Here is a 22,502-nt window from a genome sequence, read left to right as displayed (position 1 = left end):
CAAAAGTTCTAAACTCTATATCCAGTTTCGTCCAAGATGCTTTGCCACTTTCAATAACTGATAGTTGTTCATCCTATATAACTCAGGGATCATACACGAGTATCTTATTTTCAGTTCAAGTTTGCAGGTTTGCTGTTTATCTTATATTTGATGTGCAAGATCCTTGAAGATTTAAGTGTTGGGATTACGCAAAATCTGATGTTTAGTGGATTTGTTCATAATTTTCATTCAGGTTTTTATCCCCTTTGGGTTGAACCAGAATCTCCTTTTGCTCATTCCTAAAAGATTAGTGTTAAGAACATTTTTGATGCATTCATTTATGTATTAGTCATTTCGAAGATTATCGTTAGACTTATGGTTATTCTCAAAAAAATTATTTCTCCTTTTCAAGCGGCTTCAGAAAATTATTAATAATTTGGTTATCGCCCATTAAATCTTAGATTTTCTAAGTGATAAGGGTAAAAGGAGTTAGATGGCGCTCAAATTTGGTATGTCCCAAGTGTATGGTAGGTTAGGATGGGGTTATTTTAGGGTTTGCGCAACATTGGTTTGAAATGGTTAGCTATTTGCTTTCCACAGTTTCTTATTCAATCAAGCTTCAAGCAAGTAGCCTTGGTTTTTTATGACCATCGAAGCGTATACGTCAAGGGTGTCCTCTTAGTCCATGTCTTTTTAGCCTAGCAATGGAGGATCTCTCTAGGTTGCTTCAAGTTCAACGTCATCTAAATATGTTTAAAGGTATTACCCACTTTCTTTTGTTGATGATATCCTGATTTTCTGTAGAGCAACTAAAGAAGGATGCCTTGCCCATTCAAACTATTATTGATCTTTTGGGAAAACGACCAAATTTTTCCAAAAGCAGTGTTCTTGGCAAGAGGCTTGGTATGTCGTTGGTGTATTTGGATATGTGTCTATCTCTCTCCTCTTTCTTTTGAAAAAGACCCATATGCCCCTCTTATTCTAGCCCTCCCATTAGTATCAAAGGCCATATCCAAACATTCCTTGATCGGATACAATACCCCTAAACGAATGCGGATGCAAATTCAATTCGGATTTTCGACGATCCATTTAATCTATGACTTGTGTATTTAGGGCCTTCCTCCCTTCAATGAATAAAATTTGATCTAACTCCATCTTTCTAACTTGGCTTAGTTTTTTCCCTCATTCTCTAGAATTTGTCTAAATTTTGAGGACCCTCAAAATCATTGATTGATTATCTAAATAATTCAAGTTTAAATCCAAATACCATTTGACTGAATACGACGTACAAACCTCTTAAGCGAGTGTTTCAGTATTAACAGGACCAATCGTCCCACTCTCCAGTGTGGTTCTTTTCCGGTCACCAAACATTGACCATCGGATTCAGGATAATCAAGTCAACGTCAAGGAAATTACAGGCTGAAATCTCATCCAGGTCGACAGTCTACGTGTAAGCATTCAAACCATGAATTGAGAGCCCTCAGTTCCCTCGCTTTTCTCTCTCTCTCTCTCTCTGGGTTTAGTGCTTAGATGCTCCGGTCTCACCTTCTTCAGATTTTTGTGTTTTGAGGAACCCATCTATACTGAACCATTCCGTCACTTCTTCTCTTCACCTTCTCCACTGCTCTTCCATGGCCTCGAAGTCATCAACAATCAATGGATCACAGGCTCTGGGAAGGATTCGAGTGCTCAAGGAGTCAAAACCTTCCGGACAAAACCTGGGTCCTGTAATCTACTGGATGTTCAGGGACCAAAGGCTTAGAGACAACTGGGCATTGATCCACGCCATTGATCAAGCGAACAAGTCCAACGTTCCCGTAGCAGTGGCCTTCAACCTGTTTGACCAGTTCTTAGGCGCCAAAGCTCGACAACTTGGGTTCATGTTAAGAGGCTTGCGCCAGCTTCAACGCAATCTCGACGAAACCTTAGGAATCCCATTCTTCTTGTTTCAGGCAAGATTCGTATCTTTAATTTTATACTCATTCTGGGTTTTCGCTCTCTGACTCTGATTGATTAGGGGGAAGCAGTGGAGACTATTCCTGATTTTGTGCGAGAATGTGGAGCTTCTCTTGTGGTCACGGACTTCTCGCCTCTTCGCCAAGTTCGGAAATGGAAAGAGGAAATGTGCAAGAGGGTGGATGATTCGGTGGCCGTACACGAAGTGGATGCTCACAATGTAGTACCCATTTGGGTCGCATCGCAGAAATTGGAGTATAGTGCCAAGACAATAAGGAGCAAGATTCATAAACTGCTTCCTGAGTATCTGGTTGATTTCCCCACACTACAGTCACCGACTAGAAAATGGGTTTCTGCGAATCAAGTAGTTGGTTGGGAGGACCTCATTGCAGATGTTTTGAGGTTGGCCTCTTCTCTTTGTTTGTCCCAATTTTCTGTAGAAATGATTTGAATTATATAACCTAGTGTGTTGTAATCAGGAAGGGGGCCGAGGTACCAGAACTGGAATGGTGTGTTTCAGGGGAAGATGCCGCCTTGGAAGTGCTCCTTGGAAGCAAAAATGGGTTCTTGACAACAAGGTTGAAGAACTATGCCACTGATAGGAATATTCCTTTGAAGCCGAAGGGACTCTCTGGTCTCTCACCTTACCTGCATTTTGGGCAGATATCAGCACAAAGGTGTGCTTTGGAGGCCCGAACCTTCAGGAAGCTACATCCTCAGGTTTGTGATTTTAAGTGCTTTTTTTGCAGATTTGAGAATGGTTTATGCTGTAAGACCAATTTATTACTTAGTAGTAGCCTAGTTGTTTGGGAGGAAATTGGGTTCCATTTGTATGTTTTTGATAGAATTCTTGAATCTTATACATAATCCTGAAACCTGTTGAAGTCTGTGGATGCATTCTTGGAGGAGTTGATTGTGCGAAGGGAACTTGCTGATAACTACTGTTATTATCAGCCTCAGTACGACTCCCTAGAGGGTGCATGGCAATGGGCTCGTAACACTTTGGCAGAGCATGCTGCTGATAAGAGAGAGCATGTTTATACGTGAGCTTTTCTTCAATTATCTTGGTGAACATTGAATGAATTTTGCAAGTTTACTGTAAGGGTGACTGTTAATGGCTAAATAAGCTTGAAACTTTGAAATGGTTTTGGAATTTGCAGAAAGGAGCAATTGGAGATGGCTAAAACTGCTGACCCTGTAAGTTTCTTCCTCGTGTGTGTGTGTGAGGTTTTAAAACTCGGAATTGGGTATGGGATTGGTCTCCATCGATTTCGAGTCGATTACAACTTACAAGTCGAATCATCCCAGAACCAGCTGGACTCACTCTGACTTGGCCTAACTCGGCCAGACTCAATATGCATAGAATCGGGTTTAATCAGAATAGGCCTCAGTCAATTCTGCATTGACTCGGCCAATTCCAAGATTTCATCATATCTGAAAATTTGCTTTTTGTTTTTTTAGATATTATATTATGTCCAAAAATTTGTCTCCTTAAAACCTGACTTGAAAAGTTATGTTGTTTGGATTTTCCAATGGCTTGCTATGTCATGCATGTAATGAACTGCCTCAAATGCCTCTGGGTTCTCTCTCAGTCTCTGTAGTATTTATTTTTTTTAAATCCGAGTCACATCTGCATTTTACAGCTGTGGAATGCTTCTCAACTGGAGATGGTTCATCATGGAAAGATGCATGGTTTCATGAGGTATAACCTTTTGGATGGTTCATTTCTTTTGTGAAACAATATACTTTTCAATTGTAATAAGTTAAATGCTGATTTTGGAGTAGGATGTATTGGGCAAAGAGGATTCTTGAATGGACAACTGGACCAGCTGAAGCTCTTTCAGTTGCGATATATTTAAACGACAAGGTATTGTTTACAGCTCTGAGTGCATCAGTAGAAGATGGTACTGTATCCCTGAATGTGTCTATATCTTATACAATCAATGCTTGCAGTATGAAATAGATGGGAGGGATCCAAGTGGATACGTTGGTTGCATGTGGTCTATTTGTGGAGTTCATGACCAGGTTCTTTTCCCCTTCATCCTGTCAAATTTCTGTATACATTCTCTTTTGCTATGTAAACTCAAGTCAAATTCACTGGCTGTCCAGGGTTGGAAAGAGCGACCGATATTTGGGAAAATACGCTACATGAATTATGCAGGCTGCAAAAGGAAATTTGATGTCGATGGCTACATTGCATATGTTAAAAAGTTAGTTGGCGAAACTAAGAAGAGGAAGGCAGAAAGCTTGGCAAGTATACCTGCTGCAAAGGAGCCTCGGAGTTCAAAGTTGGAATCCTAAAGTGGATTTGAAACAAAGATCCCTAACTGCATGCTAAAAATCAACCACAAATTAAGTAATACGGCAGGTCTTTTGGATAGAGTTTGTGAGAACTAAGAAGCTCTCCTGGAATCATTGCATACAGGCTATTGGTATCTAGTTTCTCCTTTTCCTTAAGCTAGTTCTGTTAACCAAGTGCAATCGTTGCGTTTTATTTGAGAAGGTTTGAATTATGGTTCTTTAAATTCATCACTGATACCAAATGTAGAATTAGCAGTTGCTTAAGCAGACACTTACCTAAATGAAATTTACTCCATATACTAATGTAAATTCATTTAACTGTGAAACTGTCAGATTCTCTATCCATAGTTGCATTACTAATATATTTAAGTTCTCCTGTAAATGGATGTTCAAATACTGATGGTTTGAATTGAACTATCCTTTGATTGAGCACTGTGACTTGCTATCAGACTAATACCTGGAATCTTGAATCCAAGTTTGTCTTAAAGCTGAGGAAAGAGAGAGAAGAAAAGATGGTGTGGTCGAAGAATAGATGGAAAACAAAGTCTCCTGCAATGAGAGTATAGTATTAAGGGCGAGCCTTAGTCCCTAGATCCTTTTGAAGTATTATAAAAACTCAATACAAGCTGATTTGTTCTGCCTAGACTTTATTAATATTGAGCCATGCATCACAGTCCTTGGGTTGGCTTCATCGATGCTTCATCTAATGGCAAAATGGAATTTGTTAGCAGGTATTGAATTGCTTAGGAATCACATCAAAGAGATGTGTAAGAAATGCTTGTTCACTGTCCAAGCCTCAGTGAGAGGGCTACTGATTCATGTCTAGGTTCAATCTGAACACTTCGTCTACTTTTAAAACAAATCCATCCTCTTTTTCTTCCTCCTCTAGCACCTAGCTGCATTGTCTCATCAAAGTCCTCTGACCTCCCCCTCTTAAGTCTTGCAGAGATTTCTCTAATGTGGCTTTTACCATGGCAAAGTTGTTGATCGTTCAAATTACATCATGGATTGAATTTGCTTGACTCTCAAAGGCTCCATTGCATGTGATCGGGGTAGAAGTTGTCTGAATGTATGTCCATGTTACCTAAATACTCTTGCTCTCCTTCTTCCTCTCCTGTGATTCGAAAGGCTGACACTGTCATAAACTTTCAACCTTACTTGGATGGAGTCCATAATCTTACTGGAAAACTCCATGAAACCTACAAAATATAAGAATCCCATGAAACCCATATGGACATATGGAAAAGAGAGACGATGTCAAGGAATTGTAGAAGAGAAGTTGCCCGAAAAGACAAGAAAAACCATCGGTCAAAGAGCAGATTGCCAAAGTTCAGGGTCCAGCTAGGAAGGGAACAGCAAAATTACCAATCTGCATCTTCACCAGGTCGTGTAGCGCATCAACATCCCACCTTGGGTACCCTCAAAAAAAAAAAAAAAAAAAAACTTTTTTCTGTGGGAGTGTGGTGCCTGTGCCCCAACACAGTAGGGAGTGAAATGACACTGCATTGCCCCCCCTCCAGAAATTCCCAAATCCCACCCTGCCAGATGCACTTCTGCACCCTCTCATTGGTCACCGTGCATGCACCCACGTCCTCGCATGGTCAACTCAACATTCCTGCTCTTAACCACAAGTTGTGATGTCTGCTCATGGTTCCCTAATGAATAACAAATCACAATGTAGGTCTATGGTGCCAAGAATTATGTTCTGTGAAAAAATTTTCTGGCTGGAACTGTAAAATCATATAGACTAACCCATGGCTGCGCAGGACATTATTACAAATCTTATGGAAGACCCATAAAAGGAAAAAATAATATAGAAGAGAGTTGTAACAAATCCTCCATTCAAAAAGAACGAACATTGACTAGTCTTAGGCACAAGGGTTGTACAGAAATTGTTATCACATTTACAAGTACTATATGTAAAAAGGGAAGAAGGAAAATCTGACGAGTGATACCAACGCAGCCCAAAATTTCTTTATTTTCTAAGGTTGCTCATATTTATACACATAATGGGTATGGTAACTAATATGAGAAACTATCAGGGCAGACCTAACAGAGAAGCAGGTCCCCCGTCAACCGGAGCACTGGCAGCCGCCTCCATCATCCCATTGCGTATCTGGTCGCCAATATCCCTGACATGACCAGGGCCATGTGGTATGAATACTGTGGTGTTCTTCGAAGAGTTCCCAAGGTCCTTGATTGTGTCAAAGTACTGGGTGATCATGATAAGATCCATCACCTCCTTTGCTGAAGTGCCCTCCACCTTGTGGGAAAAGTTCAAGATGTTGTCTCTTAGACCTTCTGTGATTGCTTGACGCTGCCTGGCCACACCAACACCACCAAGGTACTTGGCCTCTGCCTCTGCTTCGGCTTTCTTCACTTGGAGTATCTTCTCTGCCTCTCCTTTGTAGACGCTAGCAAGCTGAAGCCTTTGTGCTGTGACATGTCATAATAGTAGTGTTATAGTTAGTTACAGAGAGGACCCATAGTTGCCACGGCATCTAGGCGCCCCTAGGCACTGGAGGAGGGGGGAAAAACAAGGCAAAATTATCAAGGCGCCTAGGCAACGCCTTGACAACTATGGGAGGACATGAGTGTCTCTGATCTGGCACATCCAGAGGGTATCTATGGATAAGCACAACCAGTTTTTTTCCACATCTAAGAGTGATTTGGCTATTCTGACTATTCTGACAGTTGGATGGATATGTAGGTAACGGTCTAGATTGGACTCCATATGGGCTGAAACTTGATATGTGAGCAAGGGTCCTTAGGTCTACCTGTCTACCAAAAATTATTTTAACTTGATTAATCATCCACTTGAGACATGAAGACTGAGTCGAAAGTTATATTTGAGGATTCATTCCTTACATATAGAAATCAACCAAGAGGTATCCCTCAAAAAAGGGTACAACTATATCCAACACAAAGTTAACAAACAAAAACTCACATTTTCATATTTAAAACTAAAACTGTGACTCCATACAAGTGTTCAGAAGGAGCACTAGACTGATTGGATCATTCAGATGATTGACCTTTGCTGATGAACGGTCTCAAAAGGCCTATGGGGATTTTCCTGAGCAACTATTGGACTGGCAATTAGACCGTTCGGATTACTGACCACTAGGCCATAAAGACCAGATACCCAGTCCCTCGTGTTACAAACATGGCTTCAGGCTGTCTAGATCAAAATTTAATGCCAAGGGAAATATGAAACAAGAATGGTATCACATGATGCCACTCATAAAACAACTCTTAACCACAACAATGAAACAACTGAAGAGAAGATTTTGACCTGCATTTATCTCATTCATGGCTTTACGGACTGAAGTATCAGGGATTATATCAACCATCAGTATGTGCTCTATGTTATATCCATACGCTCCCATCACCTGATCATAATTCAAACACACAGAAAATTCACATATTCTAATAATCCCAAATGTGCAGATTCAGTTTAGCTCCGCAATGCAGGTACAGAATGATTCCATTGTAGTGCTGGGTTAGAACCTAATCACTAATACTGTGATATGCACCGTGAATAAATCCGCAATCAAAGGCTAAGGTTAGAATTATGAAACGGGACTAGGAAAATTTAAAGCAGACAAAAATAGACGCTTCAAACCCCTATATATTCATATCAGATGGTTAATGAAATATCTAACATATCAAACGGGGAAGTTGAATCTCCTTGTACAGACACAAGGTGAAATTGAATACAAACTTGGGCAGGCTGCATGTTAGAAACAGGCCAATCTTAAATCTCTACTCTTTTTTGTATTCCCATGAACTATTTATCATGTGGCAACCAAAGACAATAAAATAAAAAAGTCCAATTTTGTGAAAGGACATGGTAAGCATATCTTGGGTAAGTAGTAGTACTGCATGGAAGCAAGACCAAAGTAACAACTTCGAAACTAAAGGACCATGGAAAACGAAAAGCTACTCAAACTGATCAGTGAAATCAAGTGTAAATAATTAAATAACAGAAGCAGGTTCACAATTATATGTGGCAATTCCTATCAAGCATGGAACAGATTAAACAATTAGAGCTATTATCAAAGATGTATCCAGTTACCTTTTCCAGTTCTACCAATACAGCTTGGGCAACATCACCCTTTTGTTCAAAGAGCTCATCCAACGTCATTTTTGGAACCTGAGCTCGCACCACTGAGATTACAAGACATAAGAATTAGAACAAGAATTAGCAAACAATACTCCATGATAACAAAGGATGTTTCTTAGAACTTGGAAAGTTACCATCAAAGACATAAGCTTGAATCTGTTCTTTGGGGTTTTGTAATTCATAGAATGCATCATCAGCATTCGCTTTGACTATTCGGTATTGAATCGAGCAAAGGAGTTGCACAAAGACATTGTCCTATAAAATGTAGCAGAAAAGGTTATTGCGTTCATGCTACTGGTTGATCCAGCCATCCCGGAAAGAAAGGAAGTGCTTCACACTGAAAGTGATATTCACAGGATTGGGTCTAATAGATATTACACCAATCACACAAAGTCTGGGTTGATAGTGATATTCCATCAATTGCTAATTTGTGAAATGTGCAGTCAACCTGCCATTTTGTTATCATTCTTTACTCGTTATTTGGGGATCTCTCAGCAACACTTAGAACTGCACAACCATGTTTTCTATACTATATATCAATCTAATAAGATTGGCTGATGTATGATATAATTAAACAAAGAGCATATGGGTGACTGCTAGGAGGTCAAAGACATTGAAGATGTCACAATTTTTCCTCATTACAATGTCATTTGAGACACAAATTGACCATTCTGATGTTCAGGAAAACAGTTGCCCTTGTTGCACAGCTTTGGCCATGATGGACAATTGGGTGAAAAAACCCATCCTTCAATCATCAGCAGCAAAATAATCTTCGAAAGGACAAGTGAGGCCACAACATACAGACATGGCTAAAATTATTCTTGTACAATTTGAAACTGGGAACTGAACTAGAACAGGTCAAATCAAATTATCAACTGGAATATTTCCTTCTTTTCTTCCTCTCCTTTTCAATTCTGATGTTGTGTGGTTTGTTCTCAATAACATTATTTAGATCATTAGAGTTCAAACTCCTAAAAACAGACAGATAGTAACGGTAAATATGATGTTGATTCATGATCGGAAGCCTGCTCTGAAACCATTTCAGATTCCAACCTAATCGAAATGGGATCCAAACAGTGATGATAACACCACTCATACTATTCAAAGTATCTATAGAGATTCTTTATCTACTTATCCCATTCAGATAGGATTAACAAAAAACAAAGATTAAACCCAACAGCAGAATGAATCAATTTCTTAAACATAGCTCATAGATAATCAAAATCTTCCCCCGCCATAAAGAAACAAGAACAAGACACCGAGAATAAAGATAAAAGAGGAACCTTGGTTTTGGTCTCGATGCGGACATCAAGAGAGTTGATTCTGGTGGAGAGAACTCCGGCAAGCCATTCACCGGCAATAGGGTTGAAGAAATGGAATCCAGGTTCCGCTAATTTCTCAAATCTACCCCATCTTTCCACCACCCCTACGCTTGCTTGGTCTATACATGTACATAACCCACATAAGGTATTTCCCATCTCTTCTTCTTCTTCTTCTTCTTCTTCTTCTTCTTCTTCTTCTGTTAATCTCTCTCCCTCTTTGTCCCTCTCTTTGATCGATCCGTGTACTTTTCTTTTGGTTTGGATCCGCGTTCTTTGGTGCTGTGTGTTTGGTAGCCGAGAAGAGAAGAGAGAAAAGAAAAGAAAAGAAAAGAAAATAAAAAAAATACAAAAATTCCTCTTAGGAATTAATTGTGAAGTTTTTTATGCAACCCAAAAAATAAATCTTGCAAAAATGACAATAAAATATAAGAAAATATGAAAACATAATAAGACAAAAAATGAAAGATTACACAATGATTTTCTATGTGTCTATCTCTTTCTTAAAATTTAAAATTTTTTGATTTTTTTTCTTTTTTTCTCTTAATTACCAAATAACCATACTTTTTTTTTCTCATCGTTTTATTTATTTTCTTCTCTTTTTCTTTTTTTTCTAGATTCTTTTTTCTATTTTTTTCTTTTTTTCTCTTCTCTCCGCTACCAAACATAGCCTAGATGAAAGTCACAAAAACCATTTACCCAGACAGAATGTCTCGATGGTCAAACTGTTATTCAATTGGATGGTAGATGATGATGGTTCATGATGTATCATACTCCCAAATTTCATTGTTTATTAGGTGACAGATGACACGGTTCGTCTGGGCCCTAAAAAGTGACACATAAGCAATGAAGGTGGGCCCTATGTCCTGATGTAATTTGAGCTCAACTGACATTTCTCATTCCAAAAAGAATCAACTTTGTGTATGTGTACATAGTAGTTCCCTCTTTTTTAAGCAATACTAGTATTTTATTTGAGATATGAATTTGACATAATCTAAGTGGAAACACTGGAATAGGACCTATCTAAGGTCATGGTTTGAGGAATCGAATTGGAATCCATGGTTGAAGGATAAAATAGTTTTAAAAACGAGGTTTTGATTGAAAACAAAGATATTTTTGTCCAATCTAGATTTATATTAAATCAATATTGATCTTGATCAATCCCATTCTTAATACCACGCAAGTTCTCAAACCTTTGATTTAGTTGGCATCTATAATGTATTTAACATTGACATTTTTTTTTATTGTCTCTTGTTTTGTTTCTTAAAGATTTTTAAAATGCAAATGGAAGGAAATTTTTATAAATTTAAAAAAAAAAATCATTGTCTTGGAAATTTTTTACATCGATAGGATTTATTCTACTCCAATGAATATATATATATATATATATATATAACAAATCAGTTGACACTTTCCCTTCCCTGATGTCAATAAGAAAACTCTAAAAATAAATCTCATTAAATAAAGGAATAAGATTTTGGGGGAAAGAGGAGGATAAGAGGATCAAAATAAAATAATCCAGATCTGATTGGTATCAATCAAAAGAGCAATCCTGACTCAAACAATCCAATAGTAAAATGATAATAATTTTTTTTTTTTTTTAAACAAGAGTAAATCTAATCGATTCAGTTTGATTTAGATCTGAATCAATATTGATCTCGAGACCAATCCCCAAATTAAGAACCTTGGTTGGCTTTGTCAAGGCTCTTACTTTATCTATGTTACTATTAAAATCATTTTTTTTTTTTTTTGAATTCTAATATTCTTGTCACATTGGGGTGTTACTTGGATCCTTATGAGCCACCAGCTGTAAGTGTAACTGGTTCTTTTAGTTGATTGGTTTAGGTTTGGAGGCTCTTTTTTTTTTTGGCTATGAAGTCTTGGAACCTTACCAAAAATAAAAACCCAAACAAACACTTGATGCCACATTGGAAAGGATATATCAAGACTCAATAATCAATGGTAGGCTAAAAACCATCGCCACAGTACTCAACTTAAGACCTATACATGACTCGGTGGATGATTTCTGTTCATAGAAAAAAAAAAATCTTCATACTATTGTCCACTTAACGTATGTCTTCTCATATGATTTTATTATTATTATTATTTATATATAGATTTTTTTACTTATAGTGGGAATGATAGAATATGTTGTATTCTTTTTCCAATTTGCATATTATACATTCATGCATTGCTTGGTGTTAGTTGTATTAGTTCCATATCAATTTTGAATGGAAAAATCTTTTTCTTAAAATACTTATGAACAATTAGTCTTATCAGATCGGTCTTCTGAGATAGAAATTTATATGGTATCTGAATGAGTTCTTACTTCAAAATTATATGAAGGTATAACATTTATAACACGTCCTTTTGGTTGTTGGGTTTGCTTTAGAATGAAATAAAAATAAAAAAAAATAAAAAAATCTAAAAACCTCAAAAGTCATTCAACTAATTGACTACTTACATATAGGCCCTTCTGTTTGATAATTTATCAAATTTCATATATTAATTAACTTTTGGCCATCTTTGTGACCAACACCTCATAAAAGAGATTATGAGTTCAACTCTCCGACACGCCTATGTATAAGAAATGGGTAAGGGTTGGATATGCCATCAGCTTTTGGTACACTAGTGGTTTGCACCAATCATATGGTTGATCATAAGAGGGGCAAGGAGAGATGACGTACGACACATGTTGAACATCGAAAGACACCTTGAAAGGATTCCTAAAAATGATTTCTCTTCCAATCCCCCTCACCTTTTTCAAGAAAAGTCTATTTCAAAGAAGGAAAAAAGATTCGGCTATAAAATTCATATTGTTTTAGATCAAATCACTGATGCTACATACAACATATAAATGGACGTATAGGAAAAACACAGCAATCCAAAATCGAAAATGATTTTTGAAAAATATCTTAATCGATTGAATCACCATACTCGGGTTAATCCCCACATGCTCTTCCATTTTTAAGTTAAAAATTCACCGTAGAAAAAATTGTTAGTTCTCAAGATACAAAATGCCAAACAAATAAAGAGAGATAGAAATAGAAAAGTTACGTGCTAAAAATTATTAATTCTTAACATATCAAAACTGTTAACTTATCAAAATAATGTTCTAATAATCAACCATAGATAAACACGTAAGATTTTTTATTTTTTCAACTCTCAGCAATTTAAAAGCTCGAAGTAAATTAAATAGCAGATCCTTTTTAAATGGAAAAATATCATCTGCAATTTCGATATCGTATAATTCTGTGAAATACCACCTTCAGGGTGACACATGTATTGATACTAATGCAATGATCCAGATCTGATTTAAATGTCTCTTCACTGATTTAAGATTTTATTAGTTGTATCAGATCTTGACCATTATATTAATATCAATACACGTGTCACCCCCTGAAGGTGGTATTTCACAAAATTGTACAAGATCGAAATTGCAGACGATTTCAACCCCTTTTTAAACATTCCACAGATAACAAGGCAGCATATGCAACATTTTATGCAAAGATGGAATATCTAGCACTCAAAATGTAGGCTTTTCTAAAATCAACAAACAAAGAACAATTTGTTGAATCATCTTCTTAAAACAATAGTGATCTGAGGATAATGCACCTCTTACCCTATTAATAAATCTTGCCCATTGATTATCAATCTGGACTATTCAATATAGGGGATACCAAAAAGATGGCCACGATCTGGATTAAAAATTTTTAAAAATGAACATCTATAAGAGAAAATAGAAAGGTATCGAAGGCCACCAACTTAACAATAAAAATTAAACATTCGCTCTTGTTTCAAGACCAGTGAGCTTTGATTGCAGATAAAGATATACCCTAATTCTAGTGGCTCGAAGAGATGATAGTTCTCGTCTGAAAGTTTAAACCTTAGCCATGGTTCCAAGGACAAAGAGGAAGAACTCGAGGTTGCTTAAGGACGAGGGACAAAGAAGGAGAGAAGACGAAGAAGCAAGAGATGGTCATTGGTCACCATGTGATCAAGGAAAACATAGTCTTTGCAATTAATCCTGAATAAAGAGAAGAGAAAAAATAAAAATTCTTTCTTGATGCATATGTAGCAATATAAACACAATTCCAATTACAAGGAAAGGAAAAAACAATATGACCTATTCAAGAGGTAACCACAAATTACACATCAAGTATTGTTTAAGTTTGGATCTGGACAATCCAAACTCTTCCGAAAATTAAGTCCTTCATATGGAGAGCTTGTAATGAAGGTGTGGCCACGGGAGAAGGCCTACTTTCACGATGTGTACCAGTGGATCCAAAATGTCATAGATGTGGTGCAGTCAATGAATCGGTAGATCACCTTCTTTTTGAATGCCCCTTTGCAAAGGCAGTCTGGTATGGGAGCACTCTTTCCTATGCTCCTCCATCTGATAGAGCACCAAGATTATTAGATTGGTTGAAGAGTTGGGACCTGTTGGGGGTTCAAGACAAGAAACTTGCTCGAGAAACTCTCTCTCGTGCATCTTTTCTATACTGGTACTTGTGGCGTGCACGGACCGATGGGTTTTTTAGGACAAAGGATTGGACTCCACAAGAGGTTATTTCTACTGCAGAAAGGGCATTCCTAGAGTTTCATTCGGCCGTTGTTGTCCCAAATTCTTTGCCCGTTACTTCACCTACCACTAACACTTCGGAATATGGAAAGTGGGAGGCCCCACCCAGGGGTTTTGTGAAGGCAAACTGTGATGCTGCCCATCCACAGGGAGGGATTTCTGGTGGACTGGGTATTATCTATAGGAAACATGATGGGCATCTCCATAAAGCACTCTCCATCTCTCAACCCTTTGCCTCTGCGATTCAAGGAGAAGCTCTAGCTATTAGAACGACGCTTTCGCAGGCTCTCGGTTATGGCTACGCCCGTCTTCTAGTTGAATCAGATTGCAAGCAGGTCATCGATTATATTCAAGATCCACGCAGTTTTCCTCCAGGCGAGGTTGCAGTAGTTATTGAGGATGTGCACAAGTTATGTTCTTCTTTTGCTTCTATATCTTTTCACTTTATTCCACGGGCTATAAACTCTATTGTAGACGTCCTAGCAAGGAAGGCCTTATCCATCATGTGTAGGACAGACTGGTCGATTACCACTCCATGGCTTCAGGACCTTTGTGTAAATGAGGCTATTGGCTGTACACATGGTTATTTCCATCAGTAAATTTTCTTTCCACCAAAAAAAAAATAAAGTATTGTTTAAGGTATCTGACACGGATCGGCCGTATCAGGTGATCCGAATCGATATCACCACAGGCCGATCCTAATACCTGGACAATCCCGTATTTGTGAAATGGCACGGATCAAGGGTAAAACTGTATATGAAAAAATTAATTTTGTAGAAAGAACGAGGGCAAAACTGTCCGATCAAAAAGGCCAACACATTTGGATCCGTATCAGTATTGTATCGGTTTTTGTGTTGGCTGATACGTGATCCGATAAAAGGGCTGTAGTATAATATATTACATTATAATATAGTATTACATCATTACATTATTATATTATAATATAGTATTACATTATTCTTCTTCGTCCCTTGCTTTCTGGACTTATGCTAGTGTTATTTGTCCTTTTAGTTGCTTGCTTTAGGTTTGGAGCCTCATTTTTTGGCTATAAAGGTTTGGAACCTCACCAAAAATAAACACCTAGACAAATACTAAACGCCATCGCCTCGCTACTCCCCTTAAAATCTGTACATGACTCCAGGGCTGTCAATCGCAAGCTCCCATCGGCTAGATGGGTAGAGTCCGATCGTTTAAAGATTGGTCTGGCCTGCATCAATTATTAAACGTATCGAGTTCAAGCTTGATCCGTTTATAAATAAGTAGTACACGGTGTAAGAGGTAAGCCCGGTTCATTTACAAGCCTGACACGTTTATTCAGACCATTTATATGTAAATTTGATTTTTTTGGATAGAATAGATCATATATTGATATTTTTATTAATTATTGAATGTAATTAAGTGTAATAACTTTTATAAATTGTTGATGATTTAATAAAATAAATTAAAGTATCTTAAATTTAAGATAATTAAAGACCATTTAAGATTTTATTAGTATATTACCCCGTTTAAGTCCCGATTATAACCCGATTAGAAGAAGATGATCGATTAAAGCCTGGAACCCAATTGACCCCAACATGAGACTGACCAAGACCGACTATTTGGTTGTGAGTATGCTTTGCCCCCAAATTTTATCCATCTTGCGACCTTTGCACCTATACAGGGTGATAAAATGAAGCCACACCTGTTTACTAAAAAAAAAAAATTAAATAAATAAATAATGCCCCACCTTGTGAAATCCAAAGAACACCCATATTTATTCTCATGTGTGCCTCCTCATTGGTCCCATGCATTTCTAAAGGCAGCAACCTAGGGGTGTTACCCTTAAAAAAATAAATAAAAAAAAGAAAAAAAAATCTTTGTAATCGGGGTTTTTCTTGGATTTTCAATCATTTGAAGGGGTTCTATCTACTGAACATTCTCTGGTGGCATTAGGTGATTTAGCTCTCCACTCAATCTGCACCATATTTGCCCTTGTCTTTTTATGTCATATCTATTGATCTTTTTCATCGTCAATCCACCGTTGTCCTCAAGAGACAAGAGACAAGAACCATGAAAAGCATGAATGATGATACTTTTCCCTTTCTTTTTCCCTTCTCATGATATGTCTCTCTCTCTCCATCTCTCCTTCCCTTTCATAAAATACTAATTGGAGCTCTCTCTCCGAGACAATGGGGATTAACTCACTCCTCGATTGACCCAACCCATCGGCTTCCTTGCTCATTCTTCTTTACAAACTTAACATCACCAATTCACAACTCAACCTTCACCTTCCCATGTGTCGTCTGACCATGAAAGAAGATGAGAGTCAAAAACGATACTGCCAGCAGGGCCACTGTTCAGGCGCAGTTGAGAACTTGAGATTGATCATCTTTTGTACATTTTACAAAGGACAATCCAAAAGGATCCAAGGATGAGGGAAGTAACAAATGAAGATTCTTTCTAAAGGAACAAACAAACAAATCAATCCAATCTTCTTCCACTTCTAGACACCCAACCTTCACAGGACCCCTTAATAGTTAGGATTCATAATCATTCCAAAAAAACAAAGAAAAAAACAAATTGAAGATGATTCAGGACAAGAAATTAACACAAATCTCTTACTTTCAACACAAATTCAGAACCCAAAACTAAAACCAGAAGATGAACAGATCCACAAACTCAATTCACCCTTCCCTTCTGTATACATCTTAAAATTAACAAATTTTCTACTTCCTAAGGTGATGATAATGAACCCAGATTGCCATTGCCATTACTACTACTACTATTATACTTGCAAAGGACCTTACACTTAACCACATTATTGTAAACATAAAACCCAGGTGCGACCATGATCTTAACCATGGATGGAACTAGCTTCTGAGCCTTATCAGCACTCATGTCCTCCATGTAAACCCCATCAAACCTCACCCCTTTATCCACCCTGAATATAGGCAGGCTTGGATGAACAGAGAAGGCCAAGAGATGAACCAACCAAACACTCTTAGCAGCACCGAAGAAGGCCTGCAACAGAGGCTCAGGCCATGCTTTGTTCCAACCCAACATCGTTACTATATCACTCATCTTCCTATCACAGAACCTACTGAACTCTTCACTGAAATGCTTCGTCCCTTTGTTCAGTACCTCATCCCAGCTCAGCCCTTTTAGAACTTGAAAAGAAGCGAACTTCGCTTCACATCTCTCAATCGGGTTCAGTATTTTATCCGACCCGCTTTTCTGGAACCCGATTGATTCGAATTCCTCGTAGAAGGTACTGTTCAGTAACGCTTCCAAGTAGAACATCAGGCCTCTTGGGTTCTTGGCGAACCAAATCTTTACCTCGTAGGGTTGGAGGAGCGAGGAGATTCGTTCGTAGACCTTGACGCCCATTTGTCTAAGCTGGAGCGTTAGGGATCGGCTGAGAACGCGGACCGAAGATCTCGCTTCCGCCACCGAATTGAGGAAAGATTCGATGACCTTGTCTTGGTGTTCGATTCCATTGAGATCGTAACCTTTGGAGGGTTTTAATGGCGAACTGCTACATACCTCGGGACCAGATTTCAGGCTGTGGCAGTAGATCTCGAGTTTGTTGAGCTTTTTCTCCAGCTCTGCCATGGAGTGTTTAAGCCTGGAAGCTTCAAGGAGAGCTTCATCTCTCTTTCGGGTTGTTTGGATGAGCTTGTGGGAGAGCTCGGCGATGGCGAGCTTCCATTGTTCTTCCCTGGATGAGGTTGATGTCGGAACTGATGATGTTGATGTTTTGGGGCTTTTCCTTGTGAGGGATGATAATAAGGATTTGAAGATGCCGTTGGGGCTAGCGTAGGAGTGGCCATTGGCGTCGAGGGGGACAACGGAGATCTTCTCGCGTGAGTTGGGACGGCACTTGTTGCAAGAAACACCACGATCGTCGGCGTCGGTAGATTCTGACGGTTTTCGGGTTGTGGAGGATTTGTGTTTGGCGGTGATAGTGGCGGTGGCCGAAGCGTGGAGAGGGGTTGGGTGGTGGTGCCTTGAGGCGTCACGGGAAGCTGGATTTGGGGTTCTTCTGATGTTAAGCTGTTCTTCATCCTCGTCTTCGTTCTCTCCCTCGTTTTCTCTAATCTGTAATCGATAATAAACGTAAGAAATCAAGAGAAAATTAATCTATAAATAGCTGTATTTTCTAATTTATGTGAGGAAGTGACAGTGGTTGTGTACTTACAGGAAAGCAGAGGGGAGAGCCAGGAGGCGGACGAGGCGGAGATGACGCTTTGGAAGAGGAAGAGGAATTGGAAGAAGAAGAAGAAACCACAGCCATGGGGGTTATCTATCCCCTCTAGTTTTCTCAGCCACTCTTAGAACAAAATAGTTTCTGTTAGTATATGGGTTGGATTTCGTCGGCTTGTAATTGTGGTTACTTGCCACCCAACCCACAAGCCTAGAGAAGAGAAGAGAGGAGAGCTTCTATCCAGATTTAAATGGAGGAAAGCATGGTAAAGGGAGAACAAAATCTCTCTCCCGCTCTCTCTGGTTGATATGTGATAGCTTTGAGAAGATGAGAGAGATGAATTCAGGCTTTTCTTGTTTTATTAGATGGAGGAGTGAGAAATGAAAACAAGATTAGAAACGCATAGTGGTGGCCCAGTTAGTCCATTCCTGGCATTACTAATGTGGGTCAACCCAACTTGAGAGAGAGAGAGAGAGAGAAGGGAGAGGGACTTGGGTCTTATGGATATACAATCCAACTCACACGATAGGTAGGTGACATTCCACCGTTCCAGGTAATGACAACCTTATTTTTTAAATTGGCAATTCTATATTTCTCCTAAAAATGAAATTTTGAACAGAAAAAATCTCCATGCATTAAGGGGTATTTAAGCAACTTAAATTTGCATTTTACTTAAGTGGGCCATGAGGATTGCAAGGGGGCAAAAGAAGCAGGGATCTCATCTAGTCGAGGACTTATGCAATCTTGTCAAACCTCGTAACTCTATGTGTACTACTTTTTTTTTTTTACATCATTTTAGGATCACATTTTTACACTGTTGACATGGGGGATGGTGAAAATCCGTTCTATTACCATGTAAAGTTTCCATCTCAAAAGTTTAAATTGCTAGGTGGATGGATTCCAAATAATATAGGAAAAAAATTTTCCAACAACTCGGGTGACAGGAATGTTTTGTTACCTACAGTACAGTATTTTGAAAAATACAAAACTTGATGGGGTTAGTGTAAACCTATAGGGAAAAGAGATTACTCCATTTCAACACATGCACTTATGGGCTATTGGAACATTCTTGCTTCCTGGTTTGCAAGAATTTTTTTCTTTTTTGATAAGCAACTAGATATTATTAAAGAGTTTAGGTATGCATAGAGATGAAAGGATCAGTCACAAGAATGATGGATCTTCATTTAGAGTGAAATGGGACTTTCCTATAGGAACATTCTTGCTTCCTGGTTTGCAGGAATTTTTTTCTTTTTTGATAAGCAACTAGATATTATTAAAAAGGTTAGGTATGCATAGAGAGATGAAAGGATCAATCACAAGAATGATGGATCTTCATTTCGAGTGAAATGGGACTTTCCTAGTATCCGGTCTTGCACTTAAGGAGAAACGTAATCTCAAAAGGTATTTTGGAAAATACTAAAACCTAATTAGGAGGGTATTTGTGAGCCCAAAAGAAAAGTGAATTATTTTTATTTTTTTTACTACAAAGTCTGGATAATAGCAACAAAATTTTAACTAAAATGTAGATTAAAATCTCTAGGTTCTCTAGGCTATTTTCTTAATTATTATAAATACGAAAAAGATGAAATAATAAGTAATAAAAGATCTTCTGATAAAAATGTGAAGCAGTATTGTTTATCTTATTTTTCCCAAAGATGCATTTGGGATGGAGACAAATGATCAGATGACCTTAAAAGTGAAACAATTCAAAGTATCCCTGAATCTGATGATGGAAGTGAGAGTGAGGACGTCTGAAAGCTTCAATGGTTTTAATGTGAAAGCAGAAAGTGCGCGAGAGTAAATGCGTGTTTGTTTGTATGTCTGAGAAAGAGATAAGAGTCATTGCTGAGAGTACTGATGAGTCTACCCAAAAAAAAAGAGAGTACTGATGGGTCTAAAGTGGCTCAGCAGAGACTGAGAGCGGCGATGCCCAAGGCCAAGATAGTTGGCGTGTATTATTTTTGGGGTCTTAAATGCCACAACGAACTCATTTATTTCACAGATGACTTAGGTAGAGATTCGCATTGGATCATTGATTGAGATAGGATGGACTGGAGAAATCTTCTCAGCCTCTCACGGCTTTGCAGAGAGAGAGAGAGAGAGAAAGAGAAAGAGAGGCTTCGAGTTGATGGCCTCGTCGTGTGACATGTGAAGTCAATAAATTGTGAGGAGGGAAGAAGGTGCGCGGTCCCCCCACTCCCCCTGTATTGACCTTCACACAATAGTGTAATGCCTGGCGATGCCAAAGATAGGGAGAGAAAGAAAGGGGGAGAGAGAGAGAGAGTCCCGTGTCTGTCTCTCTTTCTGGGTCACGTGCTATTGTAATCACCACCCCGGCTCCTGTAAGGCCAGGTCCACAGTTTTACATGGTCTTCTCTCCTGCATCACACCGTCGACTGCAATTTATCTTTCTTACTTTAAACGGAGAGACTGTATAGGTTGCTCATATGGTCACCTGGCCGTATAGGTAAACATTTAACACTTGTCTGATTTTCTATTATTACATAAGTGAAAAGAGAGATATATTTGAAATCATAAGAGACAGATGTTGGATACTAATTCATACAACCAAGTGATCATATGAGCAGTTAGGGATGTAAATGAATTAGATACAGATTGAATTCGAATTGGATGTGTTTGGATTTGGATATTTTCTGATTGAATTCGGATACTCCTAAATGAATACGGATGCGGATCTTCAATTATCCGTTTATTCTCTGACTTGTGTAATCCAGACATTCCTCCCCCCAATAAATATAATTTGCTCTTAATCCATCTTTCTAGGTTGTTTTAACTCTTTTTCTCATTCTTTAGAACCTGTTTAAACTTCAAGAACCCTCAAAATCATTAAATGATTATTTAATCAGATTAGATAATTATTTTTCAGATAATTCGGATTTATTCTGGATACTCTTTACCCGAATACAGATACCCCTAAACGAATACAAATGCAAATTCAAATTCAAATTTCGACCATCCATTTACATCCAATAGGATTTAAGATGTCTCAAACTCCACTCTTCCCTAAAGTACCTATATTTCTAAGCTGACTCAGAACGAGTTATAAAAGAAAACAGGAAAGAGAAAATAATTACTGCGAGGACAACTCGTGTGTGCATATTCTTGTGTGGGTTTGCTCTCTCTCAATCACCATCTCGACTCAATTGGCCTCTTGTTTACTTGGATCGACAGAGTTTGGCACGAGGACTACTACCCCTTAACTAGGCTGAATAAATCTGAGCTTTGGGGATGACGATTTCTGAGTCAACTCAATAAAAAACGCTGACGATTCAGGTCTTCAATCCAATTTAAAGAGTTGATAGCGTAACAAGCTTTGGGCTGGACTTGGCAAAACGACCTTCTATAATTGTGTTTTAACAAAAGAAAACCTTCTATAATTGTGAAATGACAATTATTTGGCACTCAAATTAGGGACGTGCATAAATCTCATCTTTCCATGTCTGTCTCTGTCATACTAATAATAAATAAATAAATAATTAACTATCTATGGCCAATCAAGAGCTTGCCTTGCTGATTGACGCTTTTCCTTAGGAGAGTGTTTCATGGACTTGGTAAGTGGGTCAAGTCCCTTGACGGCATCTAAATCACAAAATTATTAGGTAATTCCAATCATAGATATTCCTCTTAAATAATTCTGTTATAATTTTTTAACATAATTAATGTGCTTTTTGATGTTTATGTGAGGGAATGTCTATAAATATCAACTCTATAAGTTTATTCAAAACTTGACTTCATTTGTTAATTAGTTGTCTTTTTTCTTATTCTCGAAAGTTCTTTAAGTTATGAGAATAAAAATATTTTGAAATTGACTTATTATCATTATGTGTGTAAAATGACAATATTTACTCTCATTGGAAAAAAAAATCGTTATACTAAAAAAGTAAAAAAAAAAAAAGATTACAAATTATTTTTCACACCTTAAGCGGTGACTATAATAATATAATTCAGAACCTAACTCATGGATAAAAAATTCCAACCTCGTATGAAAATTGGTTGTCCCCCTTTCATTGTAATTTTGGATTATTTTTTAAAGCTTTG

At 38.0% G+C, this 22,502-nt stretch overlaps 4 protein-coding genes across 4 annotated transcripts; 2 read left to right on the top strand and 2 right to left on the bottom strand.

The window, feature by feature from the left end:
- Nucleotides 1-93: 93 nt before the first annotated feature.
- LOC122089887 (deoxyribodipyrimidine photo-lyase) lies at nt 94-4,562 on the top strand. Its single transcript, XM_042659633.1, has 10 exons — nt 94-1,429; nt 1,550-1,931; nt 1,997-2,337; nt 2,415-2,655; nt 2,821-2,978; nt 3,096-3,132; nt 3,579-3,637; nt 3,721-3,802; nt 3,889-3,960; nt 4,045-4,562. Exons 2-10 carry the CDS (start codon nt 1,611-1,613, stop codon nt 4,234-4,236), a joined length of 1,503 nt encoding a protein of 500 aa, XP_042515567.1. The 5' UTR covers nt 94-1,429; nt 1,550-1,610; the 3' UTR covers nt 4,237-4,562.
- Nucleotides 4,563-6,050: 1,488 nt separating this feature from the next.
- Nucleotides 6,051-9,950, bottom strand: LOC122087998 (hypersensitive-induced response protein 4). The gene is made up of 5 exons (XM_042657140.1): nt 9,643-9,950; nt 8,494-8,614; nt 8,312-8,403; nt 7,529-7,625; nt 6,051-6,672 (listed from the first exon to the last, which is right to left on the bottom strand). Exons 1-5 carry the CDS (start codon nt 9,835-9,837, stop codon nt 6,275-6,277), a joined length of 903 nt encoding a protein of 300 aa, XP_042513074.1. The 5' UTR covers nt 9,838-9,950; the 3' UTR covers nt 6,051-6,274.
- Nucleotides 9,951-13,571: 3,621 nt separating this feature from the next.
- On the top strand, nt 13,572-14,859 carry LOC122089041. Its single transcript, XM_042658456.1, has 2 exons — nt 13,572-13,656; nt 13,988-14,859. The coding sequence occupies exons 1-2, from the start codon at nt 13,572-13,574 to the stop codon at nt 14,857-14,859; spliced, it is 957 nt and encodes a 318-aa protein (XP_042514390.1).
- Nucleotides 14,860-16,843: 1,984 nt separating this feature from the next.
- On the bottom strand, nt 16,844-18,804 carry LOC122088039 (IRK-interacting protein). Its single transcript, XM_042657178.1, has 2 exons — nt 18,438-18,804; nt 16,844-18,337 (listed from the first exon to the last, which is right to left on the bottom strand). The coding sequence occupies exons 1-2, from the start codon at nt 18,531-18,533 to the stop codon at nt 16,973-16,975; spliced, it is 1,461 nt and encodes a 486-aa protein (XP_042513112.1). The 5' UTR covers nt 18,534-18,804; the 3' UTR covers nt 16,844-16,972.
- Nucleotides 18,805-22,502: the final 3,698 nt, after the last annotated feature.

The sequence above is a fragment of the Macadamia integrifolia genome, chromosome 9 (assembly GCF_013358625.1).
Source record: "Macadamia integrifolia cultivar HAES 741 chromosome 9, SCU_Mint_v3, whole genome shotgun sequence".
Taxonomy (NCBI): domain Eukaryota; kingdom Viridiplantae; phylum Streptophyta; class Magnoliopsida; order Proteales; family Proteaceae; genus Macadamia; species Macadamia integrifolia.
The sequence above is the reverse complement of the archived record's forward strand: the minus strand, read 5'-3'. Positions and strand labels throughout refer to the sequence as shown.